The sequence below is a fragment of the Pleurodeles waltl genome, chromosome 8 (assembly GCF_031143425.1).
Source record: "Pleurodeles waltl isolate 20211129_DDA chromosome 8, aPleWal1.hap1.20221129, whole genome shotgun sequence".
NCBI lineage: Eukaryota > Metazoa > Chordata > Amphibia > Caudata > Salamandridae > Pleurodeles > Pleurodeles waltl.
Genome location: NC_090447.1, coordinates 371,832,234 through 371,857,847, shown reverse-complemented (window position 1 = coordinate 371,857,847; position 25,614 = coordinate 371,832,234). Strand labels below are relative to the sequence as shown.

Below are 25,614 nucleotides of genomic sequence, written 5' to 3'. Positions count from 1 at the left end.
ATCTTTAGAATTGGGTTTTGGTACCAGTACCACAGGAGAAGCCCATGGACTGTCAGAGTGCTCAACCACTCCTAGTTCCAACATTTTCTGAACTTCTTGCTTTATGCAGTCCCTGACATGGTCAGGCTGCCTATAGATCTTACTTTTGACAGGTAAACTGTCTCCAGTATCTATAGTGTGCTCACACCAAGAAGTGGTGCCTGGCACAATGGAGAAGAGTTCTGAAAATTGTCCTAGGAGATTTATGCAATTATCTTTCTGCTCAGCAGTAAGACAATCAGCCAAAACTACACCTTCCACAAGAGCATCTTGTTCTGTGGAAGAGAAGAGATCAGGTAGAGGATCACTGTCTTCTTCCTGTCCCTCATCTGTTGCCATGAGCAGGGTGAGATCAGCCCTGTCATAGTAGGGTTTCAGGCGGTTGACATGGAGCACCCTAAGGGGACTCCTTGCAGTGCCTAAGTCAACCAAGTAGGTGACTTCACCCTTCTTTTCAACAATTGTGTGGGGTCCACTCCATTTATCTTGGAGTGCTCTTGGGGCCACAGGCTCCAAGACCCACACTTTCTGCCCTGGTTGGTACTGAACCAAAACAGCCTTCTGATCATGCCATTGCTTCTGGAGCTCTTGGCTGGCCTGAAGGTTTTTACTAGCCTTTTTCATGTACTCAGCCATCCTTGATCTGAGGCCAAGTACATAGTCCACAATATCCTGCTTAGGAGCTTTTAAAGGTTGTTCCCAACCCTCCTTTACAAGTGTGAGTGGACCCCTAACAGGGTGTCCAAAAAGAAGTTCAAAGGGGCTGAAGCCCACTCCTTTCTGGGGTACCTCCCTGTAGGCAAAAAGGAGGCATGGTAGAAGGATATCCCATCTCCTGCGGAGTTTTTCAGGGAGTCCCATAATCATGCCTTTGAGAGTTTTGTTAAATCTCTCCACCAGTCCATTTGTTTGTGGATGATAGGGTGTTGTGAACTTGTAAGTTACACCACACTCCTTCCACATGGCCTTTAAGTATGCAGACATGAAATTGCTTCCTCTGTCTGATACTACTTCCTTTGGGAAGCCCACCCTGGAAAATATTCCCAGGAGGGCCTTTGCCACTGCAGGAGCTGTAGTGGTCCTTAAAGGAATAGCTTCAGGATATCTTGTGGCATGGTCCACTACCACCAAGATAAACCTATTGCCTGAAGCAGTAGGAGGGTCAAGGGGGCCAACTATGTCAACCCCTACCCTTTCAAAGGGAACCCCAACCACAGGCAGTGGGATAAGGGGTGCCTTTGGAGTGCCACCTGTCTTGCCACTGGCTTGACAGGTTTCACAAGACTTACAAAATTCCTTTGTGTCCTCAGACATCCTAGGCCAATGAAACAATGGTACCAATCTGTCCCAAGTTTTCATTTGACCCAGGTGCCCAGCTAAGGGAATGTCATGTGCCAGTGTTAGGAGGAACTTTCTGTACTCCTGAGGGATCACTAATCTCCTGGCAGCTCCAGGTTTAGGATCCCTATGCTCAGTGTACAAGAGGTTGTCCTCCCAGTAAACTCTGTGAGAGTCACTGACATCCCCATTAGCCTGTTTGACAGCTTGCTGTCTGAGACCCTCTAATGTGGGACAGGTTTGCTGTGCCACACTCAGCTCCTCTCTGGCAGGCCCCCCTTCACCCAAAAGCTCAGCAGTGTCTGCTTCAAGCTCCTCTGGTGTAGGTTCTGCACAGGGAGGGAATTCTTCTTCCTCAGAAGTAGAATCCACTGTAGAGGGAGGGATAGTAGGAAGTGGTTTGCTTCTACTAGCCCTAGTTTTAGGGAGCACTTGGTCCATTGTTCCAGGATCCAAGCTTCCCTGTCCTTTTTGCTTTTTGGCCTGAGCCCTTGTCAAAGCAAAAATATGCCCTGGAATGCCCAGCATTGCTGCATGGGCCTCCAACTCCACATCTGACCAAGCTGATGTCTCCAAATCATTCCCTAATAGACAGTCTACAGGTAAATCTGAAGCTACCACAACTTTCTTTGGACCAGTTACCCCCCCCCCCCCAGTTGAGATTTACAACAGCCATGGGGTGGCTTTGTGTTATGTTGTGAGCATCGGTTACTTGGTACTGGTGTCCAAGTATGTGTTGTTCAGGGTGTACCAGTTTCTCAATCACCATTGTGACACTGGCACCTGTGTCCCTGTAGGCCTGGACCTCAACACCATTTATTAGGGTTAGTTGCTTGTACTTCTCCAAGTTATGGGGGCAAGCAACCAAAGTGGCTAAATCAATAGCCCCTTCAGAGACTAAAGTAGCCTCTGTGGTCTCCCTAATCAGACCAACCCCAACTAAATTACCAAAAGTGAGCCCAGCTACTCCCTTGGATTGGCTATTAGTAGGTTTGCTCCCACCACCACTGCTATTAGTAGGGACACTAGGTGTAGCAGTAGGGGTTGTAGTGGTAGGAGCTGTGGTGCCTTTCTTTGGACAACTGGGATCTGTTGTCCAATGGCCTTTTATTTTACATAAATAGCACCATGGTTTCTTTTCATTGTTCTGATTAAAGGAGGATTTGGGCCCACCACCCCCACCAGAGTGTTTTTGTGGGCCTGATGAAGACTCATTTTTAGATTTGTCCCCACCCTTGTCAGAAGACTTACCATCCTTCTTTTTGTTGCCATCTTTGTCACCCCCTGTATGAACTTTTCTGTTCACTCTTGTTCTGACCCATTTGTCTGCCTTCTTTCCCAATTCTTGGGGAGAGGTCAGATCAGAGTCCACCAAGTACTGGTGCAACAAATCAGACACACAATTATTAAGAATATGCTCTCTCAGGATCAAGTTATACAGGCTGTCATAATCAGTAACTTTACTGCCATGTAACCACCCCTCCAAGGCCTTCACTGCCTGGTCAATGAAATCAACCCAGTCTTGTGAAGACTCCTTTTTGGTCTCTCTGAACTTTATCCTGTACTGTTCAGTGGTTAAGCCATAACCATCCAGGAGTGCATTCTTAAGAACTTGGAAATTATTAGCATCATTTTCTTTTACAGTAAGGAGCCTATCCCTACCTTTTCCAGTAAATGATAGCCATAGGATAGCAGCCCACTGCTTTTGAGGGACATCCTGTACAGCAAAGGCCCTCTCAAGTGCAGCAAACCACTTGTTAATGTAATCCCCCTCCTTATAAGGGGGAACTATCTTGTGCAGATTCCTGGAATCATGCTCTTTTGCAGGATGACTATGGGGAATACTGCTGCTGCCACCATGGGTATCTAAACCCAACTTCTGTCTTTCCCTCTCTATTTCTAAAGACTGTCTATCCAATTCCAGCTGTTGCTTCTTGAGCTTCAGTCTGGTTTGTTCCACTCTCAATCCATTGAGCTCCCTTTCTAACAATCTGTCATCAGGGTGGGTGGGAGGGACATTTCTAGATACAGAGGTATGATGGGAATGAACAGAAGGAGACCTGTCCCTTACAGAGGGCACCCTAACAGCTTGGCTACCAGCATAATGTGAGATCACATCATCAGTATGGTGTGATTCAACCTCTGTACCAACTATGCTAGACTGTCTAGTAATGGGCAGGCTGAGAAGTTTCTTTCCTGAACCTTCTCCTGGGGGAGTCCCTGGATCAGATTGAGAACCATTAGCTACTTTTTCTACAGATTGGGCACTTATGGCCTTATCCTGTACTCTAAGCATATTAATTAACAGTTCTAAGGAAGGATTCTTCCCTACACTCAAACCTCTCTCTATGCAGAGACTCCTTGCTCCTTTCCAGCTAAGGTGATCATATGCAAGTTTGGACAGTTCAACATTTTTTCCTGTGCCAGACATTTTTTAGAGAGAGTTAAAGTGATAGAAAAAGAAAAAAAAAAGTTTTCAGAACTTTTTGGAAAGACAGAAAAAACTTTTTAAACTTTTAAGAACTTTTTGAAAGTTTAGAAGTACTTTTCAGCACTTAGAAAAGAGTGAAAAGAGGAAATGCAAAACTTTTTGGCTATGTGTATATACACTGACCTTGTTTTGTATATTTTTCTCTTATGAAAAGTACAATGACAAGAGTGGTAAGTAGTCTCAAGCACTTATCCCACCACTGCACAACCAATGTAGGAGGCTGGACTGGCTTGTAGTGAGTACCAAGGGGTACTTGCACCTTGCACCAGGCCCAGTTATCCCTTATTAGTGTATAGGGTGTCTAGCAGCTTAGGCTGATAGATAATGGTAGCTTAGCAGAGCAGCTTAGGCTGAACTAGGAGACGTGTGAAGCTACTACAGTACCACTTAGTGTCATATGCACAATATCATAAGAAAACACAATACACAGTTATACTAAAAATAAAGGTACTTTATTTTTATGACAATATGCCAAAGTATCTTAGAGTGTACCCTCAGTGAGAGGATAGGAAATATACACAAGATATATATACACAATAGCAAAAATATGCAGTATAGTCTTAGAAAACAGTGCAAACAATGTATAGTTACAATAGGATGCAATGGGGAAACATAGGGATAGGGGCAACACAAACCATATACTCCAAAAGTGGAATGTGAACCACGAATGGACCCCAAACCTATGTGACCTTGTAGAGGGTCGCTGGGACTATTAGAAAATAGTGAGAGTTAGAAAAATAACCCTCCCCAAGACCCTGAAAAGTGAGTGCAAAGTGCACTAAAGTTCCCCTAAGGACAAAATAGTCGTGTTAGAGGGAAAATGCAAGGAAAACACAAATCAGCAATGCAACAACGATGGATTCCTGACTGAGGGTACCTGTGGAACAAGGGGACCAAGTCCAAAAGTCACAAGCAACTCGGAGATGGGCAGATGCCCAAGAAATGCCAGCGGTTGGTGCAAAGAAGCTCTTACTAGGCTGAAGAACTGTGAATACTGCAGGAACGACAAGGGCTAGAGACTTCCCCTTTGGAGGATGGATCCCTCACGCCTTGGAGAGTCGTGCAGAAGTGTTTTCCCGCCGGATGGACGCCAACAAGCCTTGCTACACGCAAATCGTGCGTTTGGCGTTTTTGGACGCTGCTGGGGCCCAGGAGGGACCAGGAGGTCGCAAATTGGACCTGCAGAGAGAGGGGACGTCGAGCAAGACAAAGAGCCCTCACTGAAGCAGGTAGCACCCGGAGAAGTGCCAGAAACAGGCACTACGAGGATGCGTGAAACGGTGCTCGCCGAAGTTGCACAAAGGAGTCCCACGTCGCCGGAGACCAACTTAGAAAGTCGTGCAATGCAGGTTAGAGTGCCGTGGACCCAGGCTTGGCTGTGCACGAAGGATTTCCGCCGAAAGTGCACAGGGGCCGGAGTAGCTTGCAAAGTCGCGGTTCCCAGCAATGCAGCCCAGCGAGGTGAGGCAAGGACTTACCTCCACCAAACTTGGGCTGAAGAGTCACTGGACTGTGGGGGTCACTTGGACAGTGTCGCTGGATTCGAGGGACCTCGCTCGTTGTGCTGAGAGGAGACCCAAGGGACCGGTAATGCAGCTTTTTGGTGCCTGCGGTTGCAGGGGGAAGATTCCGTCGACCCACGGGAGATTTCTTCGGAGCTTCTGGTGCAGAGAGGAGGCAGACTACCCCCACAGCATGCACAAGCAGGAAAACAGTCGAGAAGGCGGCAGGATCAGCGTTACAGAGTTGCAGTAGTCGTCTTTGCTACTATGTTGCAGGTTTGCAGGCTTCCAGCGCGGTCAGCGGTCGATTCCTTATCAGAAGGTGAAGAGGGAGATGCAGAGGAACTCGGCTGAGCTCATGCATTCGTTATCTAAAGTTTCCCCAGAGACAGAGACCCTAAATAGCCAGAAAAGAGGGTTTGGCTACCTAGGAGAGAGGAAAGGCTACTAACACCTGAAGGAGCCTATCAGCAGGAGTCTCTGACGTCACCTGGTGGCACTGGCCACTCAGAGCAGTCCAGTGTGCCAGCAGCACCTCTGTTTCCAAGATGGCAGAGGTCTGGAGCACACTGGAGGAGCTCTGGACACCTCCCAGGGGAGGTGCAGGTCAGGGGAGTGGTCACTCCCCTTTCCTTTGTCCAGTTTCGCACCAGAGCAGGGGCTAAGGGGTCCCTGAACCGGTGTAGACTGGCTTATGCAGAATTGGGCACATCTGTGCCCAACAAAGCATTTCCAGAGGCTGGGGGAGGCTACTCCTCCCCTGCCTTCACACCATTTTCCAAAGGGAGAGGGTGTCACACCCTCTCTCAGAGGAAGTTCTTTGTTCTGCCATCCTGGGCCAGGCCTGGCTGGACCCCAGGAGGGCAGCTGCCTGTCTGAGGGGTTGGCAGCAGCAGCAGCTGCAGAGAAACCCCAGGAAGGGCAGTCTGGCAGTACCAGGGTCTGTGCTACAGACCACTGGGATCATGGAATTGTACCAACAATGCCAGGATGGCATAGAGGGGGCAATTCCATGATCATAGACATGTTACATGGCCATATTCGGAGTTACCATGGTGAAGCTACATATAGGTAGTGACCTATATGTAGTGCACGCGTGTAATGGTGTCCCCGCACTGACAAAGTTCAGTGAATTGGCTCTGAACAATGTGGGGGCACCTTGGCTAGTGCCAGGGTGCCCTCACACTAAGTAACTTTGCACCTAACCTTTACCAGGTAAAGGTTAGACATATAGGTGACTTATAAGTTACTTAAGTGCAGTGTAAAATGGCTGTGAAATAACGTGGACGTTATTTCACTCAGGCTGCAGTGGCAGGCCTGTGTAAGAATTGTCAGAGCTCCCTATGGGTGGCAAAAGAAATGCTGCAGCCCATAGGGATCTCCTGGAACCCCAATACCCTGGGTACCTCAGTACCATATACTAGGGAATTATAAGGGTGTTCCAGTAAGCCAATGCAAATTGGTAAAATTGGTCACTAGCCTGTTAGTGACAATTTAGAAAGAAATGAGAGAGCATAACCACTGAGGTTCTGATTAGCAGAGCCTCAGTGAGACAGTTAGTCACTACACAGGTAACACATTCAGGCACACTTATGAGCACTGGGGCCCTGGGTTACCAGGGTCCCAGTGACACATACAACTAAAACAACATATATACAGTGAAAAATGGGGGTAACATGCCAGGCAAGATGGTACTTTCCTACACTAATCAAGGCAGACTGAGACGGGACCACATTGCAACACAATATTTTGGACGGTACGTGTCAACTCCCACCATACTCACCTATTAACCAAAAACTCCATTTGTTAAGTGGAACAAAAATAACTGTTTTATTTGTGTAATTAAGAAACTATATACAAGTCGAAATTGTCCATGGGCAGGAAAATGCCAACCAGTCATGTGGCACATTAACGCCATGTGCCACATTTAATGGTCCTGGGTGTTCTCTACGATCTTCTGCCCCTCCTGCCAGCCTGGCTGGTCCCTGCTGCTTCCGTGGTGCTCTGCCTACCACTCCTGAGCACCCTGCTGTCAGTGGCAGAGACACTGCTCACTGTTGAGCCCTCCTCACTGTCTTGGGGTGTTTCCCCTGTGGCCCTCGACATTTCCCGTGTCTCCATCAGTTCGATGATGTGGGTGAGACGTCCCAGGCCCCTAGCAACATCCCCAGCGAAATGGCCCATCTCTACTTGCAGCCCAACTGTCCTCCTCGACAGGTCTGTGGTATTCATGGCGAACCTGCCGATGGATGTGGCCATCCTGTCCAGTCTGTGCATTATCTGCCGATCTCTGCGCCGCCCAGCCTCTGCCTGGGCCAGCAGTCCTCCCGCCAGTTCCCTAATGGCAAGGTCCCCAGTGTTCTGGCACATCATGTCCATACGTCTGTTGAGGTGCTGGATGCTGGATGCTGGCATGGTTGTTTCGCACAAAGCGGTGCAGCACACCACTAATTCTGCCCAAAATTCTGTTCTGCAGGCGCTGACCACGCAGCAGATGTGCCTCACTGGTGGTTGGAGGAAGTATCCCGAATGCAGACTGCAGCCCAGATGGACTTGACCTGCGACGCCTGCGCAGCGGTGGCTGCCCTGTGCTCCCACCTGTGTCCTCCCTGCCTGTTGCTGGGGCAGCCTCTTGCGTAATTGTTGCAGCAGGTGTGGCTACTGCAGGGATGCTGCTGACCGTGCAGGTGGGGGTGCTGGTGGGTCCTGGGGTGTCCTCCTGGGCCTGGGTGCTTGGGGTGTTGGGGGTGTCTTGCTGGAGACCTGTGGGACATGGGGAACAGACTGTCAGTGTCTACTATCTATTGCACACTTCCTAATAAACATTTGCCTATGAACTGCCTACTTGACTACATTTCCCATAATGCATCATTCTGGCATTTTCTACCCTGAAATGGAGCTATATTGGTTGTGCATGCACCTGTGTACATGGTGGGTGGGGGTATGGCATTGATAGGGGTACAGGCATATCACATGGTACTCACCGGTTGATGTGCTGGGCTCTAAGGTGTCCAGGTCCCCAAATCCACACACTGTCTCCTGCTCCAATGTTTCTTCCACCCTTTCTTCCAGGGGTGTGGGTGGTGGCACAGACGATGGTCCCCCTCCTGTGCCTCTCATCTCCCGGAGCCTTTCAGCCACCCTCTCCTTGGTCCGGGAGCGGAGGTCATACCACCTCTTCTTGATGTCCTCAATTGTCCTGTGGCTCACCCCCAGGGAATTGATCTTATCCTGAATGTCCTGCCAGAGTTGTTTTTTTGTGGCCTCAGGAACATTGAGGGCTGCTCTCCCAAATAGCTCATCACAGTGCTGACAGCATTCCTCTGTCAGCACCTCCAGCTCCCTCTCAGAAAATTTGAGCTTCCTGTTTCTTGGGGTTCCCTCCATGGCAGCTGCTGTTTGTTCTGTGTGAAAACCGGCAGTTATAAAAGGGTGTGGTCCTCCCTCCTCCCAGGTGTATTTGTAAACTTCCTGGCTGTGATGTCATCATCATGTGCCAGGAAGTGTTTCCAGAGTGTTCTGGTGTGGTTTCTGGAGTGTTCTGCTGCACCTGTAAGCAATTTTCAGGGTAATCGCAATTTGCGACACCTACTCGCTAATTGCGAGTTCGTTTTTTGCACACTCGCAAAAAGCGACCTCGCAATCTGCGGACTCGCACACTGCGTTGCGAGTCCGGCTGCGAGTCGCAAATTCGGATATTATTTTTTTCTGGCATTACATATTGCGACTCGCATTTTGCGAGTCGCATCAACTCGCAAAATGCGAGTCGCAATTTTTATTTTTGCTACATCTGGCCCTTTGTGTAGTAAATCGGTGAGGTTTAAACAGAGCCTGCTTGGTGATTTGCTTTTTTCCATTAGAATGGCCATATGTGTGGCAAGGAGTTTTGCTAGTATTTTGTTGTCATGGTTTAAGAGAAATAGAGTTCTGTATGATGTGCATTGATGTGCCTGATAGCTAGGTTTGAGCAATAGTATGATAACTTCTTCCCTGAGTGTGGGAGGAAGTGTACCAGTCTCAAATAATTCTGTAGCCTGGTAGAAGTGTCCTGCTAAGCCAACAAATCCAGTGGCTTTGGAGCCATATTGTGTGTTAATTGCCTGGATTATTTCTTCACATGTTATGGGGGCAGCTAGGAATTGTTGCTGACCATCCATTAGCCACACCATTACTACTTCTGCCAGGTATTTTGCTATTGCGTCTATGCTGTCCGTCGTGCGAGCAGTGTATAGTTGGCAGTAGTATTGGAGGAACTTTGTGGCTATAGCAATATTGTCCATCGCTGTCTCTCCTTCATCTGTGTGGAGCTCCGTCACATAGGTGCTGGGAATATTTGGGCACCGTAGTCTAGCTAGTGTGCGGCCTGGACTTTCACCCTCACCAGACCTGCATGCTAGTCATATTTGCCAAAGCAAGCTACTTCCTCATCTGCAAGTTCTCTAAATTCCATCATAGGCATCTTGCATCGGTGGAGGTGTGGATCGGGTCCCTTTTTAAAAGAACCTTGGTTTATTTTCAGTAGCTCCTTTTGTACTCGCACCAAGTCATTGCGAATGCTATTAAGCGCCCCTGATTGTTTGGTGACACATATGCCACGTATATAGACTTTAAAAGCCTCCCATAGAGTAGCTTGCTTGGCAACTGCCCACACTGGGCGAGTGTGAAGTACTCAATAATGGCTTCTTGGAGTTCATAGCGGAAGGCACAGTTCTGAAGGGCATTAGCAGGGATCTGCCACTGACTGGTCCTAGCTTGGGTGGATGAGCTTTTCAGTTGTAGCTTCACTAGGGAGTGCTCAGACAATGTGTTGGGTAAATGATTAATGTCCTATAACTGTAAGAGTGCATCTTGAGACACAAACCAATAATCTTGTCAGGACCAGAGATTGTGGGAAGCCGAGTAAAATGCATTCATGGATCAGTTGTTGTGGCTAGAGGGAGGGGTGTCCCAATTGGTTTCAGGACAGTCCATGGAGGGGACACCAATGCAGTGGGTGTGCAGTCAGATGCCACGGAAGCTGTTACTTTTTTGCCTGCTCCTTGACGCAAGAGATTGCTGTTACACAGAGCTGTCCACATATAGATATCCAGGCATCCCCTGCACCATGTGGGGCACATGTACAGGTGCCTCTGTTGCTAAGGTGTATGATGCAGGATGGTTATGCCCTCCTTTTGGGCTCACAGCACCTGCACACCCCAGCCAGGGCTTTGATGCAGAGCAGCAGACGTGGTATTGGCCAGGCCATGTGTGCAGGCCTAATGGACTGCTGCAATCCTCAACTACGTGGGCCCGCAAGTGTATGTACAGGCCCCAGGCCATAGTGCCTGCCAAGGCTCTCTCTGTTGAGGCAGATGAGGTGTTTAAAACCCCGGAGTGGGGAGAGTCACACCGGGTGATGCATGCAAAGTGGCCAGCAGCCAGCAGGACTCAGTATCCTGCCCTCAGGCTCACTGATGGTCTCTCCCACCGTGGAGCCTCCGAGGACTGGGCTGGTGTGCTGGACCACCATCGCCTCCTTCTGCTGCAGTAGTGGGCCCCAAGGAGGGAGAGTCAGGCCGATGGGTCCAAGGGTATCACACCCCCATCTTATCTCAATGGCACATTGCTGGGACTCATTGTAGGCAGTAACACCATGATTGGTGGGCAGGTGGCTCTGGAGCTTCACTGCTGTGTGGCCATTATAGTTGGCAGCATGACTCCATCCCTTTTCTCTTAACTCTTTAGAAAATCATGTATCCAGTTTCCCATATTGAATTTTATAAATTGAGTGAGATTTTTATTGATTGGGTTTTTGACTTTTTAAATCTTTCAGTTCTGCTGAATGCTCTACATATTTCTCTAAGTTAAGTCTGTCTGCTCTGTACCCATATATAATAAATTCAGATACTTGTTAAGGGTGGTGAAACTCTACTCAAACAGCAACCACAATCTTTGTCAGGGTGAAGTTACTTGCAAACCCAAAATTAACCTTTGCTCAGCCCTCTGTTGCTTGACCCAGAACAGTCAGGCTTACGTTAAAGGTAATGTGTAAATTATTTATGCAGCACTTCAAACGGTGATCCCACACCAAATAAAAAAAATAGAGTCAATTTTTATAAATAAAAATGAAAAACATCCAAACATCTCAGAATTAGAGATAACCAATTATAAAGATTTCAGTAAATATAGGGGGTTATTCTAACTTTGGAGGAGGTGTTAATCCGTCCCAAAAGTGACGGAAAAGTGACGGATTTACCACCAGACGTATTACGAGTCCAATGTATCCTATGGAACTCGTAATACGGCTGGTGGTATATCCGTCACTTTACCGTCACTTTTGGGACGGATTAACACTCCTCCAAAGTTAGAATAACCCCCTTAGTGTCAAAAAGTACAAAACACCAACTGTAGGTATCTGGTCATGCTACACCAGGACAAAGTGACAAGTTCAGGCCAACCATGATGGAGTGTGCACCAGCTAAAGGATGCATGAAAAGACATTATGCCCCTCATTACAACACTGGGGGTCAGTGATAAAGTAGCGGTAATACCGCCAACAGGCTGGCGGTATCTAGTGCCAAATTATGACCATGGCGGTGAGAACTCAGAAAGACAGCCACTTTACCTCACCGACCGCCAGGGCAGAAACAACAACCACTATGGTGGTAACCGCCATAAGCCAGGCGGAAGTCAATGTTCCACCCAGCGTATTATGAGACAGGAAACCGCCACCTTGTCCGGGGCGGTCCCAATGCATCAAAAGCCTGGTGGAAACATTGCACGGAAGGGAAAGGACTCACCTTTGGTGACACAGGGAAGAACCACGCCGCCATGGAGCCCAAGCTGCAAATATTTCCAATGATTTTCTACGTCCTGCTCCAACATGAACACCAACGACCGTGAAGATGAGCATGGTGAGTACAGCCCCCTAGCACACAGGGATGGCGTGGGAAAAAGAGAGTGACACACACACGTAACACACACACCCCCAACACCATACACACAATCAGCTGCAGTACTCAAACATATTTACCCCGTACCCCTGAGGAATAATGCAAGGACAACAGGAATGTGCTACAGTGAGTGTAATAATAACAACACAGTAGAAATATGAAAATGCAATGTAATGGTATATACATATGTACAGTTCAAGGGACTCTGCCCAGTCCTCATTGTGCTTGGGCCACAGGGCCACAGGCCAAAGTCCAAGGCCCCACTTGTCATCTGCACCAACACAGAGAGAACACTGCAGGGGCATCAGTTGGAAAATAGGCAGGCACCTCAGGGGAATAGGGAACGGGGGCACCTCAGCCGGCAGATGGAACAAGACCACTGGTTCTGGAGAGGGCAACATGCCCTTTGCTTGGTCTTGGAGAGTGCAAGGCACAGTCTTTCAAGTGGGTGACTTGCCCACATGCTCTGGAGGGGACAACATGCCCTGTGCTCGGTCCTGGGGAGTGCAAGGCCACAGTCTTTCAAGTGGGTGACTTGCCCACATGCTCTGGAGGGGGCAACATGCCCATTGCACTGTCCTGGGGAGTGCAAGGCCACAGTCTCTCAGGTGGGTGTCTTACCGACTGGTTCTGGAGGGGGCATCATGTTCTGTGCTCTTGATCCTTGGGAGGCTGGGGTTGGTGGGTATCTTTCCCACTGGCTCTGGAGGGGCCATCATGCTCTGTGCTCTTGATCCTTCGAGGCTGGGGTTGGTGGGTGTCTTACCCACTGGTTCTGGAGGGGGCCTCGTGCCCTGTGCTCTTGATCCTGGGGTTGGTGGGTGTCTTACCCACTGGATTTGCAGGCGGCAGGCTGCACAGCAGCCCATGGAGGCAGGACTACATACCATCCGCCGGCGGTGACGGCTGCTCAGGTGTGGCAGTGGTGCTGCTGCAGCCGCTGGTGGGGAGAGGCTCCAGCCCATCCCCTGCAGCCTCTGACAGCTGCCCACTGGTGGTGGTGCTGCTGCTGCTGGTGGGGGGAGGCTTCAGCCCATCCCCTGCAGCCTCGGACGGCTGCCCACTGGTGGTGGTGCTGCTGCTGCTGATGGTGGTGGTGGGGGGAAGCTCCAACCCAACGCCTGCAGCCTCGGATGGCAGCGAGGCTCCAGCCCATCCCCTGCAGCCTCAGACAGCTGCCCACTGACGGTGGTGGTGCTGCTGCTGCTGCTGGGGGGAAACTTAAGCCCATTCCATGCAGCCTTGGATGGCTGCCCACTGGTGGTGGTGCTGTTGGTGGTGGTGGGGGGAAGCTCCAGACCATCCCCTGCAGCCTTGGACAGCTGCACAACCATAGTTGGTGGTGGGGGCTCCACCTGAGTCTCTGCACCAGGCCCTTTGTCCTTCCTGTCTGCTGGTACTGGCTCCTTGCCCTTCTTGGCAGCAGCTGGGGCAGGCTCGTTGTCCTTCCTGGCAGCAGCTGGGGCTGGCTCCTTGCCCTTCCTTGCAGCAGCTGGGGCAGGCTCATTGGTCTTCCTGGCAGCAGCTGGGGCAGGCTCCGTGGTCTTCCGGCCCGCAGCTGGGGCAGGCACCCTTTCTTTGAGGCTGCTTGGTGCAGGCTCCTTCAACCTCTGGACATTTGCCCTGGATCTTTTCCCACCATGAGTGGGTGTGGAGACTACTGGGCCCGTGGACTGTGTGGTTGAGGTGCTTGCCTGGGTTTTTGCCACCTTGACCAGACGTGAAGGATGGGGGGAGGAGGGGTAGGGAAGAGGTCAATGGTGGAGAGGAAAAACTTCTTAGGGACATTGGGGCAGGAGATGGAGAAGGTCTGGGAGTGGAGGAAGAGGGAGTGGTTGTAGGAGGTGTCTGTCTGCTCTGCTTGGGTGCAGGTGCATGGGCTGGATCCTGTTGTGAGGTGGATGGCTGTTGGGTGTCTGAGTGCTTGCGTTTGTGTACCTTGGGAGGGGGAGTGACAGACATAGTGGGAGAGGACACAGGGTTGTGCATGGCTGTTGTGGAGGTGTCTGCCAGTGAGGTGTCTGTTCTGCTAGGAATGGTGGTGATGCTGGTAGTGGGTGTGGAGGTTGTGCATGCAGGTATGAGTGTAGACAGAACTGGGAGGGAGGTGGGGGAGGAGGAGGGGGAGGCAGTGGAAATTGTGGATGGTGGTATGTCTGCACCTGGATGGTGTTTGTGTGAGTGCCTGTGGGATGATGTGTGGTGCTTGTGTTTGCCTGTGACACTCTTGTGTGTTGTCTTGTGTGCATGCTCGTCTGCCTGTGTGGTTAGAATAGATTGGGGTTGATGGGAATGGGATTGGGAAGAGGAAGTTGGAGGGGGGAGGGTGGAAACAGGGACAATGGCTGCCATCAGAGAGGAGGCCAGAGCCTGGATTGATCTATGTTGGGCCACCAAGCCAGTGTGAATGCCCTCCAGGAATGCATTTGTCTGTTTCATCTGGGCTGCCAGCCCCTGGATGGCATTCACAATGGTTGACTGCCCTACAGAGATGGATCTCAGGAGGTCAATAGCCTCCTCACTCAGTGCAGCTGGGCTAACTGGGGCAGGGCCTGAGGTGCCTGGGATGAAGGAGATGCCCACCCTCCTGGGTGAGGGGGCACGGGCAGCTCACTGAGGGGCTGCTGGGAGGGCAGTGCTGGTACAGGGTGGTGGCTGTACATGTAGCTGGGGTGGGCATAGAGGTGTCTGCCACCACCAGGAGCTTCCATCGGAGGAGGTATCTGTGTCTGAACTGTCCACTCAAGTCTCCGCCGTGGTTTTCCCCTTGACCTCCGTCCCACTGGCTCCCTCACCGTCAGTGGACTCTGCCTCCTGGGTCCTGTGGGATGCAGCTCTCTCCGTCACCGGTGCCTCTGCTTCTCTGCCAGATGAGGCTAATGCACATAAGGACAGGGTGACAAAACAAAAAGAGGGGGAAGTGCCAAATGCAGCACACCTGGAACCCACCCAGCCCTGACCTGTTGTTGATGCCTACGAGCTAGGTAGTAGGATTATCACTTCAGAACCCTGGCCAACATGGGACCTACTCTGCAATGTCAAGCCTGGCCTAGGGGCACCCACTGACACACATCCCCCACCCGGGTACCCCACTACCATGCATAAGTTGTAATGATCAGCACTGTACACACCCCCTTTTGGCTGCTGTGATGCCCTCAAGCGCCCATCTAGCTCTGGATAGGCCACCGCCAGTATGCGGGCCATCAGAGGGGTCCAAATTTGACAGGCACCGCTTCCTCAATGGGAGGCCATCCCCAGCTGGGCCTCCGCTGTCTTCCGTGCCCAGCATCTCAGGTCCTCCCACCTTTTCTGACAGTTGGTGCTCCATCTGCCGTGGACCCCCAGGGTCCACACGTCCTTGGCGATGGCATGCCATATACCCTTCTTTTGATGGGCACTGACTTGCAGAGAAATACACACAGGAAATGGTATCAGTCAGACCGTCCTGCCTGTTCCTCTTTTGGCCCACTATATCCCTTCGCATCACCATTAACACAAACACATGGCCGAGCACACAAGCTGTACGCCGCCCAGGGGACATCCACCCAACCCCCTACACGAGGCCTTCACACACACCACTCCATGCATTCATACCACATGCATCGTACCTACTGTGTACCCACCTGTTGGTCTGGAGGCCCATACAGCAGCCTGTACTGGGGTAGGACCCCATCCAACAGGCTCTCCAACTCTGCCGAGGTGAAGGCCTGGGCCCTTTCCCCAGTCACACTGGCCATGGTAGGTTCCAGACACAGGTCAAAGCAGCACATGCAGTGTAGGTCCTCTCCTGCTGAAGGTCAGGTAGGAAGCGAGTGATCAGATAGAAAATGGCGGTTACGTCCATGGCGGTGCATACCGTCACCGCTGGCGTACATCACCATTGGCCAGTGTACCCCATAGGGCCCAATGTTAACCAATGAGGAGTTGCATGGCAGTTCCCGACCACCTACCGCAATGGAGCAGAACGTCAGTGGAATTACCTCACTTGCACCTGTCCCTCCAAACAGGACAGGCAGACGCCATTTCAGGGGGTGGGCAGGTCCTGTATAATAACTGCTTCACAATTAAAAATAGGACATATAGGACAAATCCCACTTAACCATTTCAAATTAACATCATGCATTATACTGTTGTGGCTCCGAGGTTCAGTTTGTGACCAGCTCCTCACTTTTTTGTCCCTTAGACTGCAATCACTGTGGATGAATAGGAGATGGAGACATACCCCCTTGTACAGACCCCTGGTGGACTTGGCAACAATGGAGGACAGGCACATTATCCTCACCTATAGACTTGACAGGGCCACAATCACAGAGCTGTGTGCCCAACTCGAGCCTGACCTGATATCTGTTATCCGTCATTGCACTGGGATCCCCCTGTGCTATCTATGCTCCATTTCTTTGCAACTGGTTCTTTCCAAGTGACAGTGGGCTTGGCAGAAGGAAAGTCACAGCCAATGTTCTCAATAGTGCTGACAAGAGTGTTGTCTGCCCTGATTAAACACATGTGCAGCTACATTGTTTTCCCCTAAGTGGAGGATTTGGCCACAGTGAAGGCTGACTTCTATGCAGTGGGACATATCCGATTAATGGAACTCATATTGCATTTGTCCCCCCCCCCCCGGAAAAATGAACAGGTATTCAGTAATCGTAAGAGTTTCCACTCCATGGAATGTACAGATGGTGTGCTTGGCGGACCGGTACATCTCCCACGTCAATGCTAAGTATCCAGGGTCGGTGCATGATGCCTTTGTCCTGAGGAATAGCAGCATCTCAGATGTGATGGCCCACCTACAGAGGCACCGGGTTTGGCTAATAGGTGAGCCCTGGTTCTCACCCAGTAGATGTTGGTGTATGGTGTGGGCCATATAGGATAGTGTGTGCCTAAATGTTGGCCCTCGATATTTGCAGGTGACTCTGGTTATCCCAACCTATCATGGCTACTGACCCCTGCGAGGAGTGCCAGGACAAGGGCAGAAGAACGTTACAATGAGGCACATGGGTGAACAATAAGGATAATCAAACAGACCTTCGCCCTCCTGAAGGCCAGGTTCAGGTGCCTCCATCTAACTGGGGGATCCCTGAGCTATTCACCCATGAAGGTCTGCAAGATAATAGTGGCATGCTGCATGTTGCACATCCTTGTCTTGAGACGCCATGTGCTTTTTCTGCAGGAGGAAGAGGCTGGAGATGGCCATGTGGCAGCAGTGGACCCTGTGGACAGTGAGGATGAGGAGGCATAGGATGAGGATGAAGACGACAGAACAGCAGTGATACGACAATACTTCCAATGACACACAGGTAAGACAGTGTTACTTCACATTTCATTGTCATTATTTAGATTATCTTTGGCACTGGCATGCTGCTACTTCCCACTTCTATGCCCACTCACTGTACCCTTTGGCAATTCATTTTGCTGATGTTGGTGCCCCACCATCGCTCCTGGTGTGATCACTGCAGCCAACTACAGGACTTCCCCATGTGAAAATTACTTTACAGTTGAATTGCAATGTTTGAACCTGGTTAAACGAATACGTACTTAAAAATCTGACATACTCCATACTTGTATTTTTTCAAAGGGTGTTTATTGAAGTGCTAAAAAGAAGAGGGGCAAGTGCATTGGGATGGGGGGATGATGGAGGAAAGTCCAGGGTATTGTTCCAGTCTATTTGGTGCACAGGTGCATTGTCCAAGGGGACATAGGAAGGGGAGCAACGGCAGTTCAAGGTGGACAGGGTGACAGAGTGGGACACAAGGGTGACAATCGGGAGAGTCTCATTTCCTGGCGGGGTCTTGGCACTAGTCTATGGCTTCTGCCTGGATCACAGGGTGCTGGTGGCCTGTTGGTTCTGTGGTGGGCTTTCTGTCCACTAGCGGCAGCGGAGGTGGAAGGCAGTTCAGATGTCTGCTATGTAGACCAGGGTGGTGTTGATGGCCTGCAAGTCCTCCCTGATCCCCTGGTACTGTTCCTCCTGCAGCTGCCTGTTCTCATGCACAGTATCCAGGATCTGGCCCAGCATATCCTGGGAATGTTGGTAGGCTCCCAGGCTCTCTGCAAGTGCCTCCTGGAGAGTCAGTTCCCTGGGCCTACCTCCCCCTGGCACACAGCAGTCCTCTCAGTTTCCCTGTGTACCCACTGCCACTGACCCCAGGTCCCTGATTGTCTTGGGTATGAGGTGTGCCCTGGGGTCCCTGTAGTGGTGGACACACTGCTGATTGATGTGTCCTGGGGACAGAGGTATGGGTATGCTGGGTGGGTGCTGTGGTGGTGTTTCCAGGTGGGGGAGGCTCTATTGTGGTGTGTGACTGTGCCTGGGTAACCGACTGTCCAGAGGTCTCTGATGGGCCAGGTTGGTCATCCAGATCCAGGCGTCATCACTGTCATCACTGTGGGACTCTTCCGTAGGGGGACTGGATAGTGATGGCACCTCTTCTGTTTCTGTGTGTGACATATTGTGCATTGGTGGGTTGCCCTCTTTGTTTGTATTTGCGCTGGAAGCTTTCACTTGTGTACGTTGGTATATGTTAGGATGATTAGTTCTCTATAGTCTGCATGCTGTAGTGATGAGTGTCCATGCAGGGCTGTGAGTGTTGTCCATGCATTGGTATGCACTGCAGGGATTGGCATTGGGGTGAGTGAGATGTGATGGTGGGGGGTGGGGGAGGTGGTGGAGTGATGGGAGTGAGGGTAAGGGTGGGGGTATGTGGTGGCATGCAGGTACGGGTGATAGTAGTAGAGAGTTTACTTACCAGAGTCCAGTCCTCCTGCTTCTCCGGTCAGGCCCTCAGGATGCATGATTGCCAGGACTTGCCCCTCTCATGTTGCTAGTTGTGGGAGAAGAGGTGTGGGGTCCACCGCCAGTCCTCTGCACAGCGAGTTGGTGTCCTGCTGCAATGGAACGCACCTTCCCCCGTAGGTCATTACACCTCTTCCTGATGTCGTCCCTTGTTCAGGGGTGCTGTCCCACAGCGTTGACCCCGTCGACGATCCTCCGCCATAGCTCCATATTCCTAGGAATGGATATCTGCTGCACCTATGCTCCAAATAGCTCCAAATAGCTGTGGCTCTGCCCTGAGGATTTCCTCCACCATGACCCTTAGCTCCTCCTCTGAGAATCTGGGGTGTATTTGTGGTGCCATGGGTGTTGTGTGAGTTGTGTAGGTGAGGGTGTGTAGGGTGATGTGTTGGGGTGTGCGATGTGGGGTGCGTGGATGGTGTATAGATGTAGGTGGTGTGTGGCTCTGGTTTTGTCTGTAGTCGTGGTGTCTGTCTCATGCCAATGGTTTGTATTCATAAGGGGTTGTTGTTAGTGTGGGTGTGTGTTTTATAGTGGTGTGGGTGTGGTGTGTGTTTGGGTGTCAGTTGTATGTTGTTTGAATTGTCCAATGAGGTGTTGTTTTGTTTGAGTGTGTGTATTTTGAGCGCGCCGGTATGTACCGCCAATGGTTTACCGCCATTAAATGTCCACCGTGGTGATTCGTGGGTCATAATGTGATGGGCGTTGTTCCGCTGGCGTAGCGGTGTGGGTTTTGATACCACCAGTTTATCACTGACCTTTGGTGTGGCGGACTTGTGTCTGTGGCTGAATAGTGACATATTGGTGTGTGTGTGTCATAATATGGTGAACGGATATCCGCTGCGGCAACGGTATGTTGGCAGCAGTCAGCATGGCTGTAGGTGGGATTTACTGCCAATGTCATAATGAGACCCTAAATAATCAAATCTTCCTAGTGCACTCAGGAGGACGAGCATGCTGACCCCCTTCATACCTGTAGTGTGACACCTCTACCTTTATGGTGCTGAGTATATGGAGTGTGAAGAGTAAGTGTAGGGCTGGAGGGCTTACCCCTTGAGTGTCTTCGCTATGCTGTGTGAGCCACAAGTCGAGGAGTGGAGAGCAGAGGAGTGGAGGATCAACAGCTGCCTTGAAGGCTGATGGCCGCTGGAAACTGGTGAGCGCATTGTGGGGCTTCTGCAGGAGTCTTGACCATGTGGTGCATAGGGTTTTGGGCCCCCTGCCTGTTGCTCTAGGGAGCAATGGCAACTGTGGCAGATCTCTGATGCTGAGAAGCAGGATTTTTCCCCTCCCCTAGAGAACACACAAAGTATTGCAGAGCCTTTCTTCTTGCTCCCGATACATTGTTTCTCACCTAGCAATGACAAGACAGGGTGGCTACCCACATTACTAGTTTTATTCTCTGTTGGACACTCTCTTTCACCCGTATTCTCCTCAACAACGGATTCCCTGCCAGCAGGAGCTGCTGATGGCCGTGAGCACAGAGTTATTTAATGTAGCTCTGAACTTCTTGTGGTTTCTATTTAGATGCTTCGACTACACACTTGATAGGATGCCACATAAGGGGCGACTGAAAAGAGAGGGTCAGCAGGCTGTTGCTGGCCTTCATCCTCCTCCCAAGCTTGGCAAGAAGTGTTTACTTTCTAATGATCAGGGTATCAATACTCACAACAGCCATAAGGCTCCTGGGGGAGCCGAAAGCACTATGCAGCTTTCAATGGCTACTACCCACCAACCAGACTGAAAGAAGAGCGATCTTGATTTCTATGGACGGGAGTGTGGACCTGAACGAATGGCTGGCGATAATGCTCCCTCAAATATTACCTCTAATGATAATGCTGTTGCACTCCAACTTCCAACTGCAACTGCAATTATTTCTAATGGGATAGCGCGAGGGCAGATCAGAAGTTCACAGAGATCATTAGATTTCTTTAAAAGCCACTCCTTACAAGGTGCACAGGTATGCCGGCAACCAAGGAAGCATTCTAGTTTCCAGTGACGAGCAGGCCCCTCCTCAGCACAGCCTTTGCTGATCTCCGACGACCTCTTTACCTCTACAGATGCCCCCTAACCCTGAATGGATCAGCTAATGGGATCAAATCAAATGAGGCAATATTCCAGCTGGAACCAGGGGATGGGCAGAATCTTTACAGTCCACACAGAATGGGCTAATCGTGATTATAGCACAACCTCTGGTCCCCTTTGCCGCTAATAGGGAATAGTGACCAGGAGGTCTTCTTTTTCTTCTCTGACTTGGGCAGTATTTCTGAGAATGAGGACAATGATGATAATGATGATCAAGTGGTCCTATGAGTGCTAGTAGACAAGGACCACGTCATATATTCAGAGCTCTCATGGAGGCCCCCATGAATTCAGGCATTTCTCATGGCACCCCTGCGATCTGTCACGAGGGAAAAGGGTAGTCCTGGGAAGCTGTTGGCAATGCAGTTGGAGGATATTGTTAAAACAGCCTTTGAGCAGGGGGTATTGGACCCCATTTCTCCTTTATCTGATGAGGCTGAAGACCTGATATGGGACCTCGAAGGGATGAAGCTAACTCTTAACAATTGCTCTCCTCCTGTTACTGCTCTTCCTCAAATTTCATCTGCTACTAACCAGTATAGCTCAGAGGATCAGGTCGCCGGAAAGGATTTCTCATTGGGGCAAGATGCTCCCACCCTGCTTGCTATATATCATCTTCTCTAGCAGCAGAGGGAGGAGTATGGGAAAGATTCCTTGGCTCTGAAGTCAGCTAATTTAAAGACTCAGGTTGTTTTACAGAAGCTATCTACAAACATGGATATTATTCAATTTCACCTAGGTGTTGTGGTGATGTCTCCGACTGCCCTCCACATAGCTGTGGAGGAGAATCACTCACTGATTACCTAGCATGAATCACAGTTTCCCAGTTTGTCAGTCTTTCATCTAGGGTGGAAGACCTAGAGAATAGGTCACATAGAAACAGCTTACAGGTTTTGGGATTCCCGGAAGGCACTGAGGGAGATGACCCTGGGGGTTTGTGGTTCTCTCCAGCTCTCCGGGTTTAAAGGGTAAACCTCTGAGTGGAGATTGCTCTTAGAGGAGGGCTATATCTCCTCCCACTATCCTCGTGCCATCCCTATTTATCTAGGCAACTTTATCCTGCAGCAGGAGATCTACAGAGCAGCTCCACCTAAATTGCCTGTGAAGGCTTGTGGGGTAAAGTTTTTCGTTCACTCAGACTTCTGCCACCAAACTGTGGTAAGGTGGTGGCAGCTCTGGGAGCATATCCCAGCACTCCAGTAGCTTGGGACTATCATCTCTCTTATAGAGCCTGCAACTTTGAGGATTTGTTTTGATGGCCTGACATTTCTGTTATGAAAGTCCAAAGGTTCAGAGCTTTTAACTAAGTAGCAGACGGGGAGGGGTGAGTTTGCATTGTTACCTTATTTATGCCCAAATATGTCTTTGTCCACCCTGTTAAATTGAGCAGCACTTTGTGTTTTGGTGGCTCCTTTGTGTTAAAGGTATAGTCTTGGGAGGACCTTGATACAAGTTTAGTATGGGGGGTTGCCCTTTAGGAGCCTGCGTGCCATGTAATGAGGTGGATAAATCCACCCTTCTTTAATGCCAAGATATAAGAACATGCAGGCAGGCAGTGATACCTAGTTTTGCAGGAGGAGATGTTAAGCTGGCCAGCTGACTTGTACGATCCTTAAGCACTGCTGAACAGAAATTAAACAGTATGCTAATCATTTGTAAGTTTCCACAGGGATCTGGAACTTATAAAGTGCTTCGTCAATAGCTACCTTTTGTTCTGCAAGAATGGTTCACAAGCAATGACAACATTGCAGGTTGGTCCCTACTGCTCACACAGTGTTGTAAGTTTCAATGGTCATTTAAATTTAACAAACCTTTGGCTGCTAAAAGCTGGCTTGGTCTGTGCTAAACGATCCTAGAATGCCCTCACTTGCTGGCTAGACAATGAGTTCATAAGATGCTGACTTTGCACATTGGACTGTGCCCCACATTGAATTTTACAGCCAATTAGTGCTTTAGGTTTAGTAGTCTTAGGTGGTCATTACAACCCTGGCGGTCGGTGTTAAAGCGGCGGTAAAACTGCCAACAGGCCGGCGGTAAAGAAAATGGAATCACGACCATGGCGGAAACCGCCAACATAGACAGCCACTTTAACACTCCGACCGCCACGGCGGTACAAACAAACACCGCAGCGGTAACCGCCAACAGACAGGCGGAAGACAAGGTTCCGCCCACTGTATTACAACAGTCCAACCAGCCACCTTTTCTGGGGCGGATTCATCGTGAACAAAAACACGGCGGAAACAGGACTTGGAAGGGAAAACGCTCACCTCTACACACCCCACGAGGAATCAGGACGCCATGGAACCCGAGCTCCAGATACTGCCAGCCTTTATCTTCCTGCTTCTCTACCAGGAACAACAAAGACGGTGGCGAAGACCACAGTGAGTACTGCACCTATGACACAGAGGAGGGGGGAGGGAAAAAAGAGTGACACACACACACAACACGCAACACTCCCACCCTCACCCACTACTACACACACACAAGTACATGTTGATACATTACATTAACAACCCCCAACTTCCCCTGGAAGAATGCAAGGACAAAAGGAAATGAGTCGAACGTTTGTAATCTATTAAAAAACAGTAATAAAAAAAATATACATTCATATACATATGTTTACACTAGAAACAAATAGATACACCGAGAATACAAGTCCAAGGTATTCCACCATCATAGTCTGTGGACCACTGGGCCCAAAATGCATGGGCGAGGCCCACACTCAATACCCGATCAAAACTGAGAGAAAACTGCTGGGGCATCAGATAGAAATACAACAGGCACCTCTGGGGGAAGGGAAGGGAGGGCACCTCAGCCGGATGAGTGCACGACGCCAGATCCACGAGGGGGCTCATGCCCATTGATGTAACCTGGGGAGTGCAAAGCCACAGTCTCTCAAGTCTCTCAAGTGGGTGGTTTGCCCACTGCTGCATCCTGGGGAGTGTAAAGCCGCAGTCTCTCAAGTGGGTGGTATGTCCACTGCTGCATCCTGGGGAGTGCAGAGCCACAATCTCTCAAGTCTCTCCAGTGGGTGTTTTGCCCACTGCTTTATCCTGGGGAGTGCAAAGCCACAGTCTCTCAAGTCTCTCCAGTGGGTGGTTTGCCCACTGCTTTATCCTGGGGAGTGCAAAGCCACAGTCTCTCAAGTGGATGCCTTTCTCCACTGGTTCTGGAGGGGGCTTTGTGCCCAGAGTGCTTCATCCTGCCAAGGACTGAGTGTAGGAAAGTACCATCTTGCCTGGCATGTTACCCCCATTTTTCACTGTATATATGTTGTTTTAGTTGTATGTGTCACTGGGACCCTGCCAGCCAGGGCCCCAGTGCTCATAAGTGTGCCTGAATGTGTTACCTGTGTTATGACTAACTGTCTCACTGAGGCTCTGCTATCCAGGACCTCAGTGGTTATGCTCTCTCATTTCTTTCCAAATTGTCGCTAGCAGGCTAGTGATCAATTTCACCAATTCACATTGGCATACTGGAACACCCTTATAATTCCCTAGTATATGGTACTGAGGTACCCAGGGTATTGGGGTTCCAGGAGATCCCTATGGGCTGCAGCATTTCTTTTGCCACCCATAGGGAGCTCTGACAATTCTTACACAGGCCTGCCACTGCAGCCTGAGTGAAATAACGTCCACGTTATTTCACAGCCATTTACCACTGCACTTAAGCAACTTATAAGTCACCTATATGTCTAACCTTTACCTGGTAAAGGTTAGGTGCAAAGTTACTTAGTGTGTGGGCACCCTGGCACTAGCCAAGGTGCCCCCACATTGTTCAGGGCAAATTCCCCGGACTTTGTGAGTGCGGGGACACCATTACACGCGTGCACTACACATAGGTCACTACCTATGTGTAGCTTCACAATGGTAACTCCTAATATGGCCATGTAACATGTCTATGATCATGGAATTGCCCCCTCTATGCCATCCTGGCATGGTTGACACAATCCCATGATCCCACGGGTCTGTAGCTCAGACCCTGGTACTGCCAAACTGCCTTTTCAGGGGTTTCACTGCAGCTGCTGCTGCTGCCAACCCCTCAGACAGGTTTCTGCCCTCCTGGGGTCTAGCCAGGCTTGGGCCAGGATGGAAGAACAAAAGACTTCCTCAGAGAGAGGGTGTTACACCCTCTCCCTTTGGAAAAAGGTGTCAGGGCTGGGGAGGAGTAGCCTCCCCCAGCCTCTGGAAATGCTTTCATGGGCACAGATGGTGCCCATTTCTGCATAAGCCAGTCTACACCGGTTCAGGGACCCCTCAGCCCTGCTCTGGCGCGAAACTGGACAAAGGAAAGGAGAGTGACCACTCCCCTGACCTGCACCTCCCATGGGAGGTGCCCAGAGCTCCTCCAGTGTGCTCCAGACCTCTGCCATCTTGGAAACAGAGGTGCTGCTGGCACACTGAACTGCTCTGAGTGGCCAGGGCCAGCAGGTGATGT

At 50.3% G+C, this 25,614-nt stretch overlaps 1 protein-coding gene across 2 annotated transcripts in view; it reads left to right on the top strand.

Moving 5' to 3' along the window:
* The window catches only part of TNFSF13B (TNF superfamily member 13b), a 302,617-nt gene that overhangs the window by 205,635 nt on the left and 71,368 nt on the right, over window positions 1-25,614 (top strand). The window contains exon 6 of one of the 2 annotated variants that reach the window (XM_069204247.1): window positions 7,847-8,064. The exons of the other annotated variant lie outside the window; for it this stretch is intronic. Within the exon in view, the coding sequence (XP_069060348.1) occupies window positions 7,847-8,010 (164 nt within the window). The 3' untranslated portion in view covers window positions 8,011-8,064. Of the gene's footprint in view, window positions 1-7,846; window positions 8,065-25,614 lie in introns of those variants that run through there. 2 annotated transcript variants of the gene reach the window in all.